The 17,561-nt window shown below is 42.9% G+C and overlaps 1 protein-coding gene across 1 annotated transcript in view; it reads left to right on the top strand.

Annotated features, from left to right (window-relative positions):
* Positions 1-337: 337 nt before the first annotated feature.
* The window catches only part of SMIM13 (small integral membrane protein 13), a 28,336-nt gene continuing 11,112 nt past the window's right edge, over positions 338-17,561 (top strand). The window contains exon 1 of the mRNA XM_058733007.1: positions 338-1,064. Within this exon, the coding sequence (XP_058588990.1) occupies positions 989-1,064 (76 nt within the window). The 5' untranslated portion in view covers positions 338-988. The remainder of the gene's footprint in view (positions 1,065-17,561) is intronic.

Genomic DNA, 17,561 nt, shown 5'->3' with positions numbered 1-17,561 from the left:
CTCGCCTGTCTGGCACTGACGCGGGTATTTCCTCAAAAGCCCAAGTATCCAACGTTTCCTCCCAGCACTAGGGCTAGGTCCACCTGCAACCAGTTTTCCAGGCAGCTGCCACCGCTTTCTTCCCTTCTTCGTGCTTCGTCGATCATGGCTTTAAGGAAAAACGATTTCACGTGTGGAGTAATGGTTGCGATCACCCCGGCGCTGCGCAGGAGAGGCAGCCAACTACTCGCATTCCGAGAACACCAACCCGCAGTCGGTAGACGGAGGCGGCGGCTCGAGAAAAACCGAAGGCAGAGAGGGCGGCGGGGAGGGTGAAGCAAAGCTGCCAAATGGGCGGTGCATTCTGGGAGTTGTAGTGTCCGCGGGGCGGCCTCCTTTAGCCTCCACCGGGCTCTGCACTCCATCTCCCAGCCGGCCCCGCGCCGCGGAGGAGACGAACGGTGGGCGTGCTCGCTGCTGGGCTGCTGCTGGGGGAGGGGACTGGGGTCGAGAAGCTGCAGCGGCCGCCTTCGGGAGACGTTAGGCGCCGTCCGCGCCGGCTGAGGGACCCCCCCCCCCCCCCACTCCTCTCGTACCACTCCCCGGGCGGGTGACGACGAGGGTCGTGTGTCCGCCGCGCGTCCCCGTGCTCACCCTCTCTCCTGTCCCTGGGCGCGCGGCGTCCGCCATGGAAGCACATCCGGCGGTCGCCGGAGTCTCCGGGCGCCGCGTCCTCGGCTCCCCCGAGCGATGAGAGGCTAGAGGTGCCTCTCCGCGCGCTCCGCGGGCCGGGGAGCGAAGGAGGGTCCGCCGGGCGGGCCGGCCGCTGTGCCCGCCCCCGCGCCGCCCCGCCCCGCCCCCTGGGGGCGCTGCCGAGGGGCGTCTGCCGCCCATGCCGCCCCAGCGCTCCGCCGCCCCCGGCGCCCGCCGCTGAAGCCCAGCACGCGCCGCCGGCCCGCCCGCGCCCGCCGCCCCGCAGCCCGCCTCCGACCGCCGTCCTTTCCCCAAGATGTGGCACAACGTCGGGCTGACCCTGCTGGTGTTCGTGGTCACGCTGCTGATCGTCCTGCTGCTGATGGTGTGCGGTGAGTGGGGCATCCGCCGCGGGGCAGTTCCACACGGCGGTACACACGCCCGCGCGACTCGGGGTGCTCGCTTGTTTTCTCTGTCCCTGTCTCTTTCTTTTTTTGGTTTTAAATGTCGTGGATGGACAAGTGTCTTAAAATCATCCGCTGCCCACGTCGCTCGGGGGAGATGTGCCCCTGACCCAGGACAGGCCCTCTGGCATCCTGGAGAGGGAAACAGGTTCCAGGGCTGGGCATCCTGACTCGGGGTTAAACCAGATACTGCTTGCTTCTCGGGCAGCGTCTGCTCCTGATTGCCGTTCTTACCACTGTCTGCCCAGATTTTAACCTTGGCCTGCATTCGAAGGTGAAGTGATTGGTTTTTCCTTGTCCTTTTTTTTAGAGGTTCGGGCCCTGATGATAATGAGAACTTTCCGTTCCTTCATTGAATCAGGGGGTGGGGACAGAGTTGGGTATGAAACCCTCCGTGAAATTGTTTACTTCGAGTTCAGGCTCAAACTAGATTCCCGACAGAAATGTCTAGGCTAGGCAGAACTTAAAAAAAAACCCGGCTATATTAAACTTCCAGGGTCAGGTAACCTAACTCTCAGTTTTGTAATAATGGTGCTGTTTTGTTTGCTGTGATTTTTTGACTTTCTTGGGTTGAGACGACATAAAACTTTCTTCTCAGGGTAATATTAGCGTCATTTTAGATCTTCTTGACTTCTGTATGTACAGTAACTGATAACCACAGGTCTGTGAGCAAAGTGGCTGAGCAGTTGTGAAAATTTGGGAAGTAATTGAGAACCAGATGTCAGTGAGTTTAATTTTTCATAATTCCAGTATATTGAAGAATGGGTTCAGGTTGATGCAATAACTAAGCAGAAATAAAAATAAATACATTCATTACATGATGTACTAAATGCTCAGTATCAACTGTGTTTGGAGAAGATATGTGTGCACTTATGCAAATGCCTATATATGTATTTGTTTTTTTTAAATTTTTTTTTTTTTAACATTTACTTATTTTTGAGACAGAGAGAGACAGAGCATGAGCAGGGGAGGGTCAGAGAGAGAGGGAGACACAGAATCTGAAACAGGCTCCAGGCTCTGAGCTGTCAGCCCAGAGCCCGATGCGGGGCTCGAACTCACGGACCGCGAGATCATGACCTGAGCCGAAGTCGGACGCCCAACCGACTGAGCCACCCAGGCACCCCTGTATTTGTTTTTATATACGTGTGTGTATATTTTTAATTTTCTTGCTTTAGGAAGGAACCGGAGTTAACAGCCTTTTTTTTCTGATGATAAAACAATTGAAAAGCCTTTCTCGGTTTCCTGCTTGCGACGTCAGGATTTGGGGCTAATTGTAGATATGTGAGATTCTGGAAGTAAAGACAAGCAGATCTGTGTGGTTTGTTTGCATGTGGGGAAGGAGGAAAGCATGTAAGCATATGCTTTCTTTTCCAATCTGAAGATGTGAGCTGCCTGGAAGTGGGGATGTGACACATAGACTGTACAAAACCTTGGGTAGAATGTTTGCCCAACTGGGGGCATCAAAATTCCCGATTGTTACTACATCATACTTGCTCTCTCAGCTCCGGAGAGCTATTTAACTTTGATTTTACTCATTTTTCTGAAAATATCTTGCCTTTGGTTTCAGAAAATATTGTGGAATGAGAGGTGAGGTGTGGTAAGTAAAAAAGAACATCTTATTTTGATTGGAATGGTCCAGAACTAATAATAGCTTTATGAAGAAGTAATTCAAGCACTTTTTTTTGTTGCTGTTGAGAGAGCTAATGATGCTCTAGCTTCATGGTTTGACTAGGATGGACCTGGGGGGCTTGGGGAGGGATGAGAGGTTGGGGGGAAGGATCTGACCAGACTTGAGGCTCGAGAATCTCAGGCCTTGTATTAGTTTGCAGGGATGCCATAGCAAAATACCACATACACTAAACAACAGAAATTTATGTTCTTACAGTTCTAGAGGCTAGAAGTCTGAGATCAAGGTGTCAGCAGGGTTGATTTCTTCTGAGGCCCCTGTCCTTGGCTTGTAGACGGCTGTCTTTTCCCGGCTGTCTTTTCCCGGTGTTCTCGCGTGGTCTTTTCTCTGTGTGTGTCTGTGCCCTAATCTTTTCTAGTAAGAAAGCCAGTCATATTGGATTAGGGCCTCACCCTTATGAATTCTTTTAACCTTAATTAAGTCTCTAAAGGCCCTATCGCCAAATACAGTCAACATTGGAGATTAGAAACCTGTGACTGTCCCAAGAAACTGGTAGCCTACTTTATTTTAAAACTCTGACTGGCTCTTTCACATAGTGAATTCTGATGTTCAAATTTCAGGTTCCTGGGGAGGTTTTCTTTCTCTTGTCTGTATTGGTTGTATGTACTTTTTTGCCTCTCATCCACGCTAAAGTGTTTTCCACTACCACTGTTCACTGAAGTGGCCCTTGTCAAGGTCAGCAACAAATGGTCTCCGTATTACCAAGCCCATGGTCACTGGTCACTTAGTCTTAATTGTATTTAACCTCTCATACTCATTCCATATAGGTGAGCATTTCTTCTACGAAGTATTTCTCTTAGCTTTTGTACACTATACTTTCATAGTATTCTTCCGACCACAGCGCCTAATTGTTTACTTTTTTCCTGGCTTCTCATCCCCTAGAATTTCTTAAATATTTTGGATCACAGTCTCTGATAGGAAATACATTTTACATTATTCCCAGTACATTTATAAGTATACAAATTACATATGCCAATCTGTTTATTTATATACATTTATCTATCTCATTATCATCTTTCTGTCTCTGAAATAAAAATTTTATGGACTAGTACTTGCCCTTACTCTGTGAAATAATGCATGCTATTTTCTACTATATTTCTGTATTATAATACAAGTATGTATTTCTATTTCTTTTTCCTTCTGGTCTTTCCCTATGATAACCTTATCTAGTCCTGGAGATTTAAATATTAACTGTAGCTAATGACTCAAATTGATTATCTCCAGCTCTCACTTTTTTCCTGCACCCAAGGCTCATGCATCGAATAGTTTTTCTTAAAAAAAATTTTTTTTTAATTTTAGAGAGAGAGAGAGTGAGCTGGGGAAAAGGAAGGAGGGAGAGAGACTGAGAATCGTAAGCAGGCTCTATGCTTAGCGCTGAGCCTGATGCAGGGCCCCATCCCACGACCCGTCATGACCTGAGATGAAATCAAGAATCAGACGCTCAACCAACAGAGCCACTCAGGCACCTCAAGTATTTTTTCTTTTCTTTTTCTTTTTCTTTTTCTTTTTCTTTTTCTTTTTCTTTTTCTTTTTCTTTTTCTTTTTCTTTTTCTTTTTCTTCTTCTTTTTCTTTTCTCTCTTCTTTCTTTCTTTCTTTCTTTCTTTCTTTCTTTCTTTCTTTCTTTTCTTTCTTTTCTTTCTTTCTCTTTCTCTATTTTTGAAAGAGAGAGAGCAGCCGTGAGCTGGGTAGGGGCAGAGAGAGAGAGAGAGGGAGACAGTATCCAGAGTCAGTCATGACCTGAGCCCAAGTCAGACGTGTAACCAACTGAGCCACCCAGGCGTCCTCCCCCCGCTCAAATGTCTTTTCTTAATAGCACACTTGGATGTCTAAAAAGAATCTCAAACTTAATACATCTAAAACAGACCCCCCCCCCTTTTTTTTAAGTTTACTTTTGTGAGAGAGGGAGGGAGAGCATGCCAGGGAGAGAAGGAGAAAGGATCCAAAGCAGGCTCTGCGCTGTCAGCACAGAGCCCGATGTGGGGCTGGAATCCACAAACCATAAGATCATGACCTGAGCCGAAATCCAGAGTCAGCTGCTTAACTGACTGAGCCACCCAGGCACCCCTTCTCAAGTGTTTTTAACAAAAGAAGCAGTTTCAAAAGTCAATAGCACTAAAGGCATAAAGTAGTTCCCTTCAGTCCTCTGTTTCACTGTTTTGCCTATTTACTTTCATATTCGTAAATAATTTATTCATAGCTAGTTCTTGATTTTGCAACGTAGGCATTATTTATTAACCATGGTAGAGTCCCCACTTCTTTCCTTGCATGCCATTGGTAACGACAGCCTTTGGCTCATTTGAGAGTCAAGATTTATATTTTAACTGTGTAAATAGTCCCTGCTGGTCAAATGATGTAATATGACTTCACTTCCTTTCTTGTATGGTTCTTCATTTTTCCTGAAGTTAACAGTTGCCTTTTCAGTTTACCTCCTAGTCTTAACTTTTTTGCTGTGTGCACACTGTTTTTGCCCCTTGGTCTCGCTCTGCCATCCAACCCCAGAGCTCTCCTTCCATCTCGCCTCCCCTTGACTTTCTCTGCTGGCACCCTGGTTTTCTGGATCTCATGTCATCATCATTCTCAATTTATAATCTTGTTTTGCAGGAGCACATTTTCTGGTCGCTTTCTGAGAAAAAAAATGCATGGAAAATAACCTTTTTGAGCTAATAATGCCTGCCTGAACATATCTTTCATCGATGTCAAAATGTCTTTCATTGATGTCAAAATGTCTAGACAAACTTTCTACCTTTATACGTGATTGATAATTTGAATAATTGTCAGGTGGTAGATAATTTTCACCCACATTTTAAAAATGGTTATTGATTTCTAGCTTCTTAGGCCTGATTTTAAGAACTCGAATGCCCTCTGTTTCTTTGTCCTTATAAGTAACTTGGTTTCTGTCTCTAGATACTTTCTGGTAGTTTTTTCTATCATTGTTATTCTGAAATGTCATAATTATATGCCTTGGTATATTCTCTTCCTTCCATTTTTCTGGGTCCTCTCAGTTAAAAACACTTCTGTTAGTTGGATGTTGGACCTCATGGGCTGGTTCTGTACTGTTACCTGTTTATATCCAATTTTTTATCATTTCTCCTTTCCCTTTTGGGATATGTTTTGGGTTTTATCTTCTATCTCTTATGTTTTTATTTCAGTTACCCAGTTCTTAATTTCTGAACTTGTTCTCTGCTTGCTTCTCCAGAACCTCTTTTTGCTTTATGCTTTTATATTTTCTCTTTATAAGCATGTTAGTTATGCAGTTGACTCTTGAACACGAACCCCCACACAGTTGAAAATCCACAGGTAACTCTTGACTCCTCAAAAACTTAACTAATAGTTCCCTGTCGACCAGAAGCCTTATTGAGAACATAAAGAGTCAATTAACACATATTTTGGGTATGTATTACAACTGTATTCTTTCAGTAAAGCAGAAAAGAAAATGTCATTAAGAAAATCATAAGGAAAATACATTTATAGTACTGTATTTATTGAAAAAATTCTGTGTGTAAATGGACCCGCACAGCTCAAACCTGTATTGCTCAAGGGTCAACTGTAGTTTTTAATGAAGTGTTTTTCTTCTCCCTGCATTGTCTTTGTTTCTTCCATATCTTTTCTTTTGGTTTGTTTGCTTTGGATTCTTTCTGCGATTGGAGATTTTTACAAATGTCTACTGCTCTGTTCTGTATTCATGTTTAAGGGTGAGGAAGTAAAAGTTGGTAATCAAGTCTTAGTGTCAGTTCTGGCAGCAAGTTCTTCTTCCTAGGAGAGTCCCCAATTGTTGGTGGCTGGAGGTCTCTTCTCCATGGGTATTCCGTGTTTTCCGAGGAGAATCCTCTCATTTTCTGCTTGGGTGCTTTATACTTGGCTGCCTGCATGTCAGCTTTGCAAATAGACTTTCCGCCAGTCCTTTTTTCTTTCCTCCTCAACCCTCCCGTCTTCCCATCCCAAGTCCTGATCTTTTCCATAGTTCTTGAGTAAATTTTGGCTCCATTTGATATTCGTCTTTCCAGCCGTCCAGACTTTTGTTTCCTTTGCTCTTCCAGATCATCTTACCACCCTTTAGAAAATGTCACTCCTTGCTTAAAACCTATCCTCCTGTGGCTTCCCGTTTTCCTTGGAATACAATCCAGATCCCTTACTGTGGCTACAAGGATCTGCCTGATGTGGCCCCTCCTGCTTCTCCACTCACCTCTGTTCTCCTCCCCGCTGCTCTCACCTTTCTACCAACAGGCCAGCCTTGTACTCTCCCCAGGGCCTTTGCCCTCAATCTTCCTCTGTCTCTTCACGTGGCTGGTTCTTCATCCACGTTTCACATCCGCTGCTGTCGCAGAAGAGACCTGCCCCGTCCGCTTAGGGTAACTCACCCAGTTACTTTTTATCTCGGTGATCCTTGGTTTTCTGAGCTCTTAGCCCTTTCTGAGGTGAGCTGTTTTATGAGTTTGTTTTCCCCAGTTAGGGTATAAGCTCCATGAAGACAGGGACCTTGTTTGGCTGGTTCACGGCTCTGTCCTTGGATTTGAGAGTAGTGCTTGGCCTGTAGTAGACCCTCCTATATTTGAAGAAAGAACAAAGAAAGATTCCCCAGTATAAATTATTAAAACTGTTACCGACAAGTCTTCAGGGTAGTACAAACCAAGGTGGTCTCGAGATGGACAGCCCTCCTATTACTCAAAATGCACTGAAGGAACTCATTCATGTTCAGGTGCTGTGGCAGTGCTTATGGGTATCCACAAATTAATGAAGCATAATCCATGCTCTTGAGGGCCTTTTACTCCAACGGGGAAGACACTCATACAAGGTAACCATATTAGGGAAAGATAGGATAAAATAGGCAGAGAGGGAAAGGTCAGGTAGGACCTGAGGTCTCTGGCTGGGGAAAAACACAAATTTTGGAACAATTATGGGAGGGTCTGACCACAGCAGACTCCTTCGGGCATAAGGTTCCTCTGAAGAATGTGACAGACCACATACTCCCCCTACCAGGAATTTGACAAAAGACCTAACTAAAAATAAGTAGTAGACCTTAAAACCTTGTGACCCGCAGGGAACAGGATGGCCACAGACCGCCCCTCATACAATAGAAAATAGCCAATCAAAAAGGAGTGAGTAGGCTTTTAGAGTTACCCAGGCAATAAAGGTGGCACCTGAGAAGAAACTCGGGAAGCAGAGAGGCCTGAACAAAACCCTGTAAAACAAAGTCCCCTGCTATGGTCACAGGCATTCACTTTCAAATGCTCCTTCTCTTAGAGAGCTTTCATACTATTCTTACTTTCTTGCACCCTAATAAACTTTTCCCTGCTGTTCATTTTGTGTCCACCTCTTTATTCTTCGAAGTGGCAAGACAGTGAATCCCAGGTATTGAAGTTACAAAAAAATCCTGCAATGTAACTTGAGTAAGATCTAGGCTTCTGAGCTCCAAGTTCACATACATGACTCTGCTCCTTTTTCTTGTTATTTAACAGAGCCCAGAATCTTTACCCAAAACAACTCCTTATTTTCAGTTTATGCACAAAACCTTAGGCATTGTTTTTACCTTTCTCATTTATTCCCATTTATGGTCAGATGTCCTATGCCCTTTCTTCCCTCAAATATTTGAACCTGTTTTATAAGCATGGTTCTGAGATACAAAGATAACTACCACAAACCTGGTTCTACCACTAAATCACAAATTCTGGAAGAGGATACAAATTAGCTGTTACTTTCAGCAACAAATTTGTAAGAATCTAAGAAAAGGTCTAAGGTAGGCACACTGTATTTTACATGAAATTCATCAAGTTGGGTGTGTGTACTTATTCCCTGTTGTTACCTGATTTTCAAAGAGAAACAAATGTTTTCTTTGTCCTGTGGCTTGAAGAGTAGTCATCAACTAAGGAGTTCAACTCCGTGGGATAATAATATATTTGGTCTTTGTCCTTGGTCTCTGGCAAAAAGTTGCCCAAACCCTTAGAATTTTGGGGGGATAGGAGCATCTTTCCTTATTCATAGCATCTTTGGACCATTGCAGGGAGGTGGCTGGGGGTGGGGCCTCTAGGTGGTTTGAGGCCAGGGGCTGGTCATTAAGAAGAACAAATGGGATTAGAGGGTGGCATGTTTCAGCTCCACCCCCTGACCTCCCCACCTCGAGGAGGGAGGGGACCTGGAAATGGGGTCATAAAAACTCTCGAACAACGAGTATAACAAGCATATCTAAAAGCGCATTCTTGATCTGGGAGCCTTCTCCATCTCAGTAAATGGCAACTTTGTCGCTGTCCTTCTAGTTGTCAGCGAGGCCTCCCTAACCTCTCTAAGATACCCGCCTTTCACACACCTGCCCCTTTCCCTCACGATACTTTATTTTTGCCTAGATTTCCTTATTGGGCCAATATGTTTCAGTAAAGATGGTATTTGGGACATGGCAGGTGTTTCACGAATATTCGAATGAATGAGTAAACGAATGAACGCTTAGTCCTTGAAGCACTGGCTAAGATGAGGTTGTAGATGGAGGCAGGAAGCACCCAGATTGTGGCATTTTATATGCATCGCCTGCAGAATTTATGCTTTCTGATAGGCACTGGGGAGCTGAGAGTTTTTTAGCAGGAACTCAGAATTTTATAGGCTGTTCTAGCTACAGTGTGTGGACTGGGGAGGCTAGAAGCAAGGAAAGCAGGTAGGTCAGTATTTAGGGTTGATGAAGAGTTTGAAATCAGGAGGCCACGGTGTAGGGGCTGGGAGTGGTCGTGGCCTGACACGGCCTGACAACAGTGATGCCACTTCGTCTGCTCTGTCTGCCCGTGTCTGAAGAGCGTTTGAGATTTGAAGCCGTTAGGTCACGGGAGAGCCTCGGTGGGGGCCTGCAGGAGCAGAGAGAAGCAGCTGTCTGTCTCCGTGGGCACATTCTCCCTTCCCTAGGGGTTGGCTTCCTTGTGCCTCGTGGTTGAACCTGGCTCAGCAGACCCCAGACGGACAAATCTGCAGGCCTGTCTAGTGCCCAGTCCCGGGTTCCTGCTGTGCTGTCTCCCTCGTCAGGGAGCCAGTGAGCGGAGTTGGACTCTGGCTGATCCAGCTTTAAAGGCAACCAGCACTGCCACGTACTTACTCGCTGTGACTTGAGCCGTGCACACAACCTCTACTTTTAGTCGAGTGCAAGTAATAGAATCTGGGAATACGGAGGATCGTATTCGTGAAGAAGTATGAATTAACTGATGTGTGGAAAATAGATTTTCAAAGGTTAAGTCTGGTCTTAGACACATAGACTGTCCTTAGATTGAGATGGATGATAACACACATTTCAAAGATAGTGAGAGAATAAGGTAAAACATGTCTGTTGGTCACAGAAAAGGAAGGACGAAATTTGTTGAGTTTACAACAACAACATGTATACATTAGTGTGACCACCACCACACCCAAGATACGGAACTTTTTGATCACTCCAGAAGGTTCCCTCATGTCCTTTTGTAGTCAGTTCCTCAAGCCCCTGGGAACACTTGCACTGCTTTCCATAACCATAATTTTGCCTTTTCTAGAATTTAATGTAAATGGAATCATACAGCATGTCTTTTGTGTTTGACTTCTTTTCCCTTAGCACAATGCTTTTGAATCCATCTGTGGTGTTGTGTATATCAGTGATTCAGGTTTTCAATTGATGGATAATATTCCATTGTATGGTTATACCACGATTTGTTTATCCTTTTGCTGATTGATGGATGTTAGGATTTCCAGTTTGGGTTGATACAAGTATTACTATTATTATTAACATTCATTTACAAGTTTTGGTGGGGTATATGTTTTCATTTCTCTGAGAAACTGCCAAACATTTTCCATTGCCAACAGCTATCTTGTCAAGTGTCCGTTTACATTTTTTGCCCATTTAAGAAGTTGCATTATCTCTTTATTATCAAGTTGTAACAATTCTTGTGTATTTGGGGGGACAGTCTTTTATCAGATACATGTTTTATAAATATTTTGATGTATCTTGCCTTTTAATTTTTTTTTTTTTTTTAACATTTATTTATTTTTGAGACAGAGAGAAACAGAGCATGAACAGGTGGAGGGCCAGAGAGAGAGGGAGACACAGAATCTGAAGCAGGCTCCAGGCTCTGAGCTGTCAGCACAGAGCCGGACGTGGGGCTCGAACTCACGGAGCACGAGATCATGACCTGAGCCGAAGTGGGATGCTCAGTCGACTGAGCCACCCAGGCGCCCCGCCTTTTCATTTTTAAGTATCATTAGAAGAGCAAATGTTTTGTATTTTAAGTTCCATTGATCAGTTTCTTTTATATTTCATGCTTTTTGAATCCTAAGAAGTCATTGCTTACCCCGGGGTCACAAATACTTTTTCCTATGAGTTTTATAGTTTAGGTTTTACCTGTAGGACTGTGAACTTTGAGGCGATTTTTTTGTGTATGGTTTTTGAGTTAAGGATCAGGGCCCTTTTTTACATAAGGGTGTTTTAGCATCTTTTGTTGAAAATGATGTTTTAGTGTCATTTATTGAAAAGGCAGTTGCCGACAATCAGTTGACCCTATATATTAGTTTATTTCTGGACTTTTCTGTTTCAGTGACATATATGTATCCTTATACCAATTGCGTAGGTTATGCAGTGTTACTCTTTTCAAAATGTTTGCTATTCTAGATCCTTTGCATTTCCTTAAGCTTCAGAATCAGCTTGCCAGAATAGACCTATTGAATCTGTAGGTGAAGGTAGAGAGATTTGACATCTTAAGGTTGAGATCCATGACCACCATATTGTATCTCTCCTCCTCCTCCTCCTCCTCCTCCTCCTCCTCCTCCTCCTCCTCCTCCTCCTCCTTCTCCTCCCCCTTCCTCCTCCCCCCTCCATCTTCTCCCTCCCTTCCTTCTCCCACCCCCCGCCCCCCTTCTTCTTCGGACTTCAGTTTCTCTCAGCAACATTTTACGTATTTCAATATATAATACAATTCTTGCATTACTTTTGTCAAATTTAACTGTGAAGGTTTCATATTTTTGGTGCTATTGTGTGTGGTACTCATTTAATATTTGCTGCTGATATGTAGAAATATAAATGATTTTCGTATATTGACAGTGTATTCTGCAATACTGCTGAATTCATTTAGTTTTTGTAAATTCCATAGGATTTTCTACCCAGAGATTCGTATTAAGTGCACATGAAGATTATTTTACTTATTCTTTCCAGTATCTGTGTCTTTTTCAGTTTTTGCTTCATCGTACCTCTCTAGTATAGCATTGAAAGAGCTGAGAGCAGATCTTTCTCCCTGATCTTTCAGAGATAAACATGTAGTCTTTCACTGTACAGTGTAATGTTAGCTGTAGGTTGTTTGTAGATATTCTTAACATTTTTTTTTAACATTTATTCAGTTTTGAGAGACAGAGACAGAGTGTGAGTGGGGGAGGGGCAGAGAGAGAGGAAGACACAGAATCCAAAGCAGGCGCCAGGCTCCGAGCTGTCAGCACAGAGCCTGACATGGGGCTCAAACTTCCCGGACCGTGAGATCATGACCTGAGATAAAGTCAGCCACTTAACCAACTGAGCCACCCAGGCGCCCTGTTTATAGATATTCTTTATCAGGTCGAAGAAGAAAACTTTCCTTCTTTTCCTAACCTGATGCAATGTTTTAGAAATCAGAAATGGATGTCGGATTTTTTTTCAGATGCTTTTTCTGTGTTGAGATGATCATGTTCTTTAGTGTTTAAGTGTTTAAGTCTTAAGTCTTTAAGTGTTTAAGTCTTTAAGTGTTTACATGGTGTCTCACACTGAGTTTTGAATGTTAAAGCAACCCAACAGTTCCTCAGATAGACTCTTTTTATATGTTGATGGTTATCCTTTTCATATGTATCTTTTTTGTATATTGCAGAATTTGTTTCATGAGGAATATTTGTAGCTTTCCTAAATGCTTTTATCTGATTTTGTCCTGAGGGTCCTTGGAGACCTCATCAAAAGCGAGTGGGGAAGTGTTTCTCTTTTATTTCTTGGAAGGAAGAATTTACTTAGAATTAGGGTATTAGTTCTCTCTTGCTGCATAACACATTACCACAAACTTAACGGCTCACAAAAACATAATTATTTGTTCACAGTTTCTGCAGGTCAGGAGTGTGGGGATGGCTTAGCTGGGTCTTCTACTGTCCATCTCACAAGTGCAGTCAGGGTGTTAGCTTGCCTCTTACGGCTTTTGGCAGAGTTCAGTTCCTTGTGACTGTAGGACTTGTGGTGGCTTGCTTCTTTAAGCCAGTGGGAAAATCTCTCTGATACCAAGGAAAGGCTCAGTGTCTCTTTTAAAGACTTAACACTTAATTCAGTTGGGTCCTCCTAAGATAATTTCCCTTTTCAGTAACTCAGAATCAGTTGATGGGGACCTTAATTGTACCTGCAGAATCCTTTTACATGTGTCTTAAAACCTCATAAAAGGAGTAACTATCCCTCACCTTTGCTGTATTCCATTGGAAGTAGGACACACATTGTGGCCACACTCATGGGGACAGGTCACACAAGAGTTACACGGTGGCTTGACTTCTTTGAGGTTACTAAGCTGTGTCTGCCACAGTTAATACTTTCTTAAATGTTCCATAGAATTAATCTGGGCCAGAACTTTTCTTTTGGGGAAGGTTTTAACTACAAATTCAATTTTTTAAATAGACATTGGGCTACTCTCGTTGTCTGTTTCTTCTCAAGTGAGCCTTTATAGACACAAAGTGGACATTCATAGAATGAGTATTCTCTCATTCTTTTAATATCTGTAGCATCTGTGATGATGTCTTCTCTTTCATTCCTGATATTGGTTATTTGTGTCCTTTCTCTCTTTTTTCACATGATTAGTTTGGCTAGAAGTTTATAAATGTTATTGATCTTTGCAGTGAATCAACTTTGGTTTCATTTTTTCTCCCCGCTATTAGTTGTCGATATTCTATTCCATTGCTTTATGCCGATATCTTTATTTTCTTCTACTTATCTTTTTTAAAAAGTCAATCAGCCTTTTTTAAAAAAGTTTTTTATATATTAATTTTGAGAGAGAGTGAGAGAATGTGTGTGGCATGAGTGGGGGAGGAGCAGAGAGAGAATCCCCACCGGGCTCTGCTCTGTCAGTGCAGAGCTCTACGTGGGGCTTGATCCCACAAACAATGAGATCTTGACCTGAGCTGAAATCGAGTTGGGTGCTCAAAACTGAGCTACCCAGGCGCCTCTCTTCTACTTACTTTGGGTTGAATGTGTACTTCTTTTCCTAGTTTCTCATGGTGGAAGCTTAGATGATTGATTTTAGGCCTTCCTTTTTTTTTTTTTTTTTTTTTTTTTTAAATGATGAAATACATTTCTTTTTGGGTATTGCTTTTGATTAAAAAAAAATATTCAGTTCAAACTAATTTTAGTTTCGCCTGTGAATTCTGGTTTGAATGGATTATTTAGGAGTATGTTGCTTAAATTTTGAATATTTGATTTTTTCCCCATATATCATTTAGTCATCCATTTCTACTTTAATTTTTGTTATGGTCAGAAAATACATTTTGTATCATAAAATTTAAGAGAGTTTACTCTTGGGTGCCTGGGTGGCTCAGCCGGTTCAGGGTCTGACTTCTGCTTAGGTCATGGTCTCGTGGTTCGTGGGTTCAAGCCCCACGTCAGACTCTGTGCTGACAGCTCAGAGCCTGGAGCCTGCTTCGGATTCTGTATCTCCCTCTCTCTCTACTCCCTGCTTGTGCTCTGTCTGTCTCTGTCTCTCAAAAATAAATAAATGTTAAACAAAAATTTTTTTAAGAGAGTTTACTCTTACATTTATTGAGACTGATTAATGGTGTATTTCGGTGAATGTTCTATATACACTTGAAAAGAATGATTATTCTACAGTTATTGAATAGAATGTTCTGTACGTGTTAGGTCAACTTGTTTGATAAGGTTGTTCAGTATCTTTAAGCAGTTCTGTCCACTTGTAACTACATTATGTAGTAGGCATCTTCAGAGCCGTGAAATGGGTTAATTGGTGAAAGTCATTAAACCCTTAAACTCATGGGTGGTTTTGTCTGTGTGTTGGGTGCTGAGAGGATGGAGGCTGGTTGATTTGATTTGTGTATCTACTCTTTGCCAGACATGCTCAAGACATAGGGAATAGAGTGAAAGACACTGATAAACCATACCATTTCCTTGTCTTAAGAAACTTGTGTCTTGGGGGGAATGAGAGACAGTCAGTTATTAATGCAATGAGGACGGAAGTGAGCCCCCAGTGTTAAAGCCATCACCCAAGATAGCACCACACTGAAGAGACAGTGCAGTAGAAAGGTTTAAAAGTTATGTATCAATGATGCTTAAAACCCTTAATAACAGTGGTAATAGCCCTGCATCTATAGAGTTTGCCCTAGAGAGGAAGAGACTGGAGCCTAGGCAATAGTAACAATGGTAGTAACAATTCATATACGTTTATTATGTGCCAGGCATCTTTTTAGCCTACTATATATATTCTTTTTATTATCAGTGTCACTCTCTGAGAGTAGGTACTGTTATCTCCACTTCACAGAAGAGGAAACTGAGGCACGTAGAGGTGAACTGGCCCAAGTTGCAAGTAAGTTGTTGAGTTAGGATTCATGGCCAAGCAGTGCGGCTCCAACATGCATATGAGCTATAAGAGATTATGCTGATAATCCAGTTGGCAGATAATAAGGTTTTGATCTGGGACAGAAAATGGCATTGGGAATGTAGAGAAGGAAACAGATGGAAGAGGGTTTATTGAGGTAGAATATTATATAGCACTGAGGTAAAGTAGAGGAGGGACAATGTGCTGAAAAGGAACTACTGCTCACCAGAGAGATGAGGAGGAGAGGATATAATACCCATTACAGAAAGAAGAAAATCAGAAGGAGCTGTTGTTCAAGCCAACCATTCCTCCCTCGGGTTCAAGAAAGGTGGAAGGCATGGAGGGAAAATTTGGTTATCATTTGTAATAGAGGTAATATTTGGATCTGTGAGGGTGTTGTGGTCACCAACGAAGAAAATAGGAAAGAGGAGAGGTTTTAAAAGGCAACTTAAAAAATGTTGTGTTTATTGGGTAAAAGAGTTTTGAATGTGGAGGTATTGGTGGTTCAACCTTGTGTTGATTCAGTAGTGGTATTTCCAGGGGCTTATAACTTAGCGTTGCCCAGTGGGTCATTACCAAAGGGGCGGGCGGTAGAGGGAGTATTGTGGTAAGAGGTGGAAGAGCATGGCTCTATTTTTACTTAGCCTGTGTCCATGGCCTTGAATATATTATCTTAGAAGTGAGCCTTAGCTACCTTCAGATTAAACTAAAAATCAGTCATAGGGTTGAAAGTGGAAAAAAGCTTTGTACACATTGAGACTGGTATTGAGCCAGGTAGTTAACCACTTCGATACCATCACGAAGGTGAGATTATGCAACTCCATTGGACTGATTCCACCAAGACAAGAATTTGTGATTATACTGTAGCTGGGCTTTTGACCTGAAATCTTGGGTGGTGATATCAAATTCTCATTCTCTAATTGATGTTTTGTGTTTAAATCTGAACTGGTGATTCTGCCCTTCGGCCGTACTTTCACCACAAAAATCTGTGATATTTGATACACTTTTAAAATTCATTGCTCTCTTTTGCCTAGCTGGCTTTCTTCAGTGGTTGAGTCACTTTCTCTTATTTTCTTATCTAGAAAATAGGGGTAATGATTCCTAGTCTCATTAATTCAGAGTGTAATTGGGAGGATTAGAGGAGACGCTGAATAGAAAAGCACTTTGTAAAGGGAGAACTCTATAATTACAACCGTCCCTTGGGCTTGTGGTGTGTTGATGGTGTTGGTTCATCACTCAGGTTCATCTGCTATCACCACCCTTCTGCTGCCAGCACGTTTATCTTGCACAGGAAAACAACGTACGATGTGTTTCGTGAAATTCATCCTTTGAGCTAATAACGCTTAATTGTTGGCACACGCAAGAGAGTGCTCATTTGCTTGTCCCAGAATATACACCCTGTGTTGCCAGCCAGTGTTTCTGACATACAGCGCTTACCAGTGTGAGACCAGCAAGGTGCAGACTTGCCTTTGAAACTGTGAAAAGCTGCAGCACTCGTTTTAACATGTACACATCTAATTGTGGACAGTTCTCCTCTGCCACTTCTTTTCTCCCTTCCTCCTTCCCATTTCTCTCTTACTAAATCCCAGGACAAGGCACAAGACACGCATCCCATAGAGTGAGGTTAGGTAGGGAGTTTGTGGTACCTGCATATCAGGTCTCAGTGGGAGGGATTATATGAGCTGTACTCCCGGGAGAGTTCCTGTCGGCTGCAGGTGTGCAGGGTACAAGGGTAAGTCCTTTTCAGTAAAAGATAGCCTTCGTAGTGATTATTCTTCCTTTTATCCCACTCCTCCACGAAGATACATACACGTATCTGGTAGAAGTTAGTCACTAGGGCCCAGAGTCCAAATTGAGCTGCTCTATTAATATGGAAAGTCACAGTCGTAAATCTGAACTGTTGATTCTGTCCTTTGTGTCGGTGATGCCTTTCCACCTCCCGGCACACACTCCCCTCTCCTATTCGATACTGTCTTACATCAGTAACACGTAGAGTGAGTGTGATGCTTCATTTTATGTTACGCAACTTCCCATTTGTTTTCTCTTATGTTCATAGTATACAACAGAATGAACTTCAGATTCGTAAGTGTTTCATTAAGTCATTCTGTTAACCGGGTCGTAACCGAATTCTACTTGGAGCAAAGGTATGATTGTTCTTTACGTCCAACTTCTGACCATCCGTTACATCCTTCATTACACATCCATCATCC

Source organism: Neofelis nebulosa, chromosome 6 (assembly GCF_028018385.1).
Source record: "Neofelis nebulosa isolate mNeoNeb1 chromosome 6, mNeoNeb1.pri, whole genome shotgun sequence".
Lineage (NCBI taxonomy): Eukaryota > Metazoa > Chordata > Mammalia > Carnivora > Felidae > Neofelis > Neofelis nebulosa.
The sequence above is the reverse complement of the archived record's forward strand: the minus strand, read 5'-3'. Positions and strand labels throughout refer to the sequence as shown.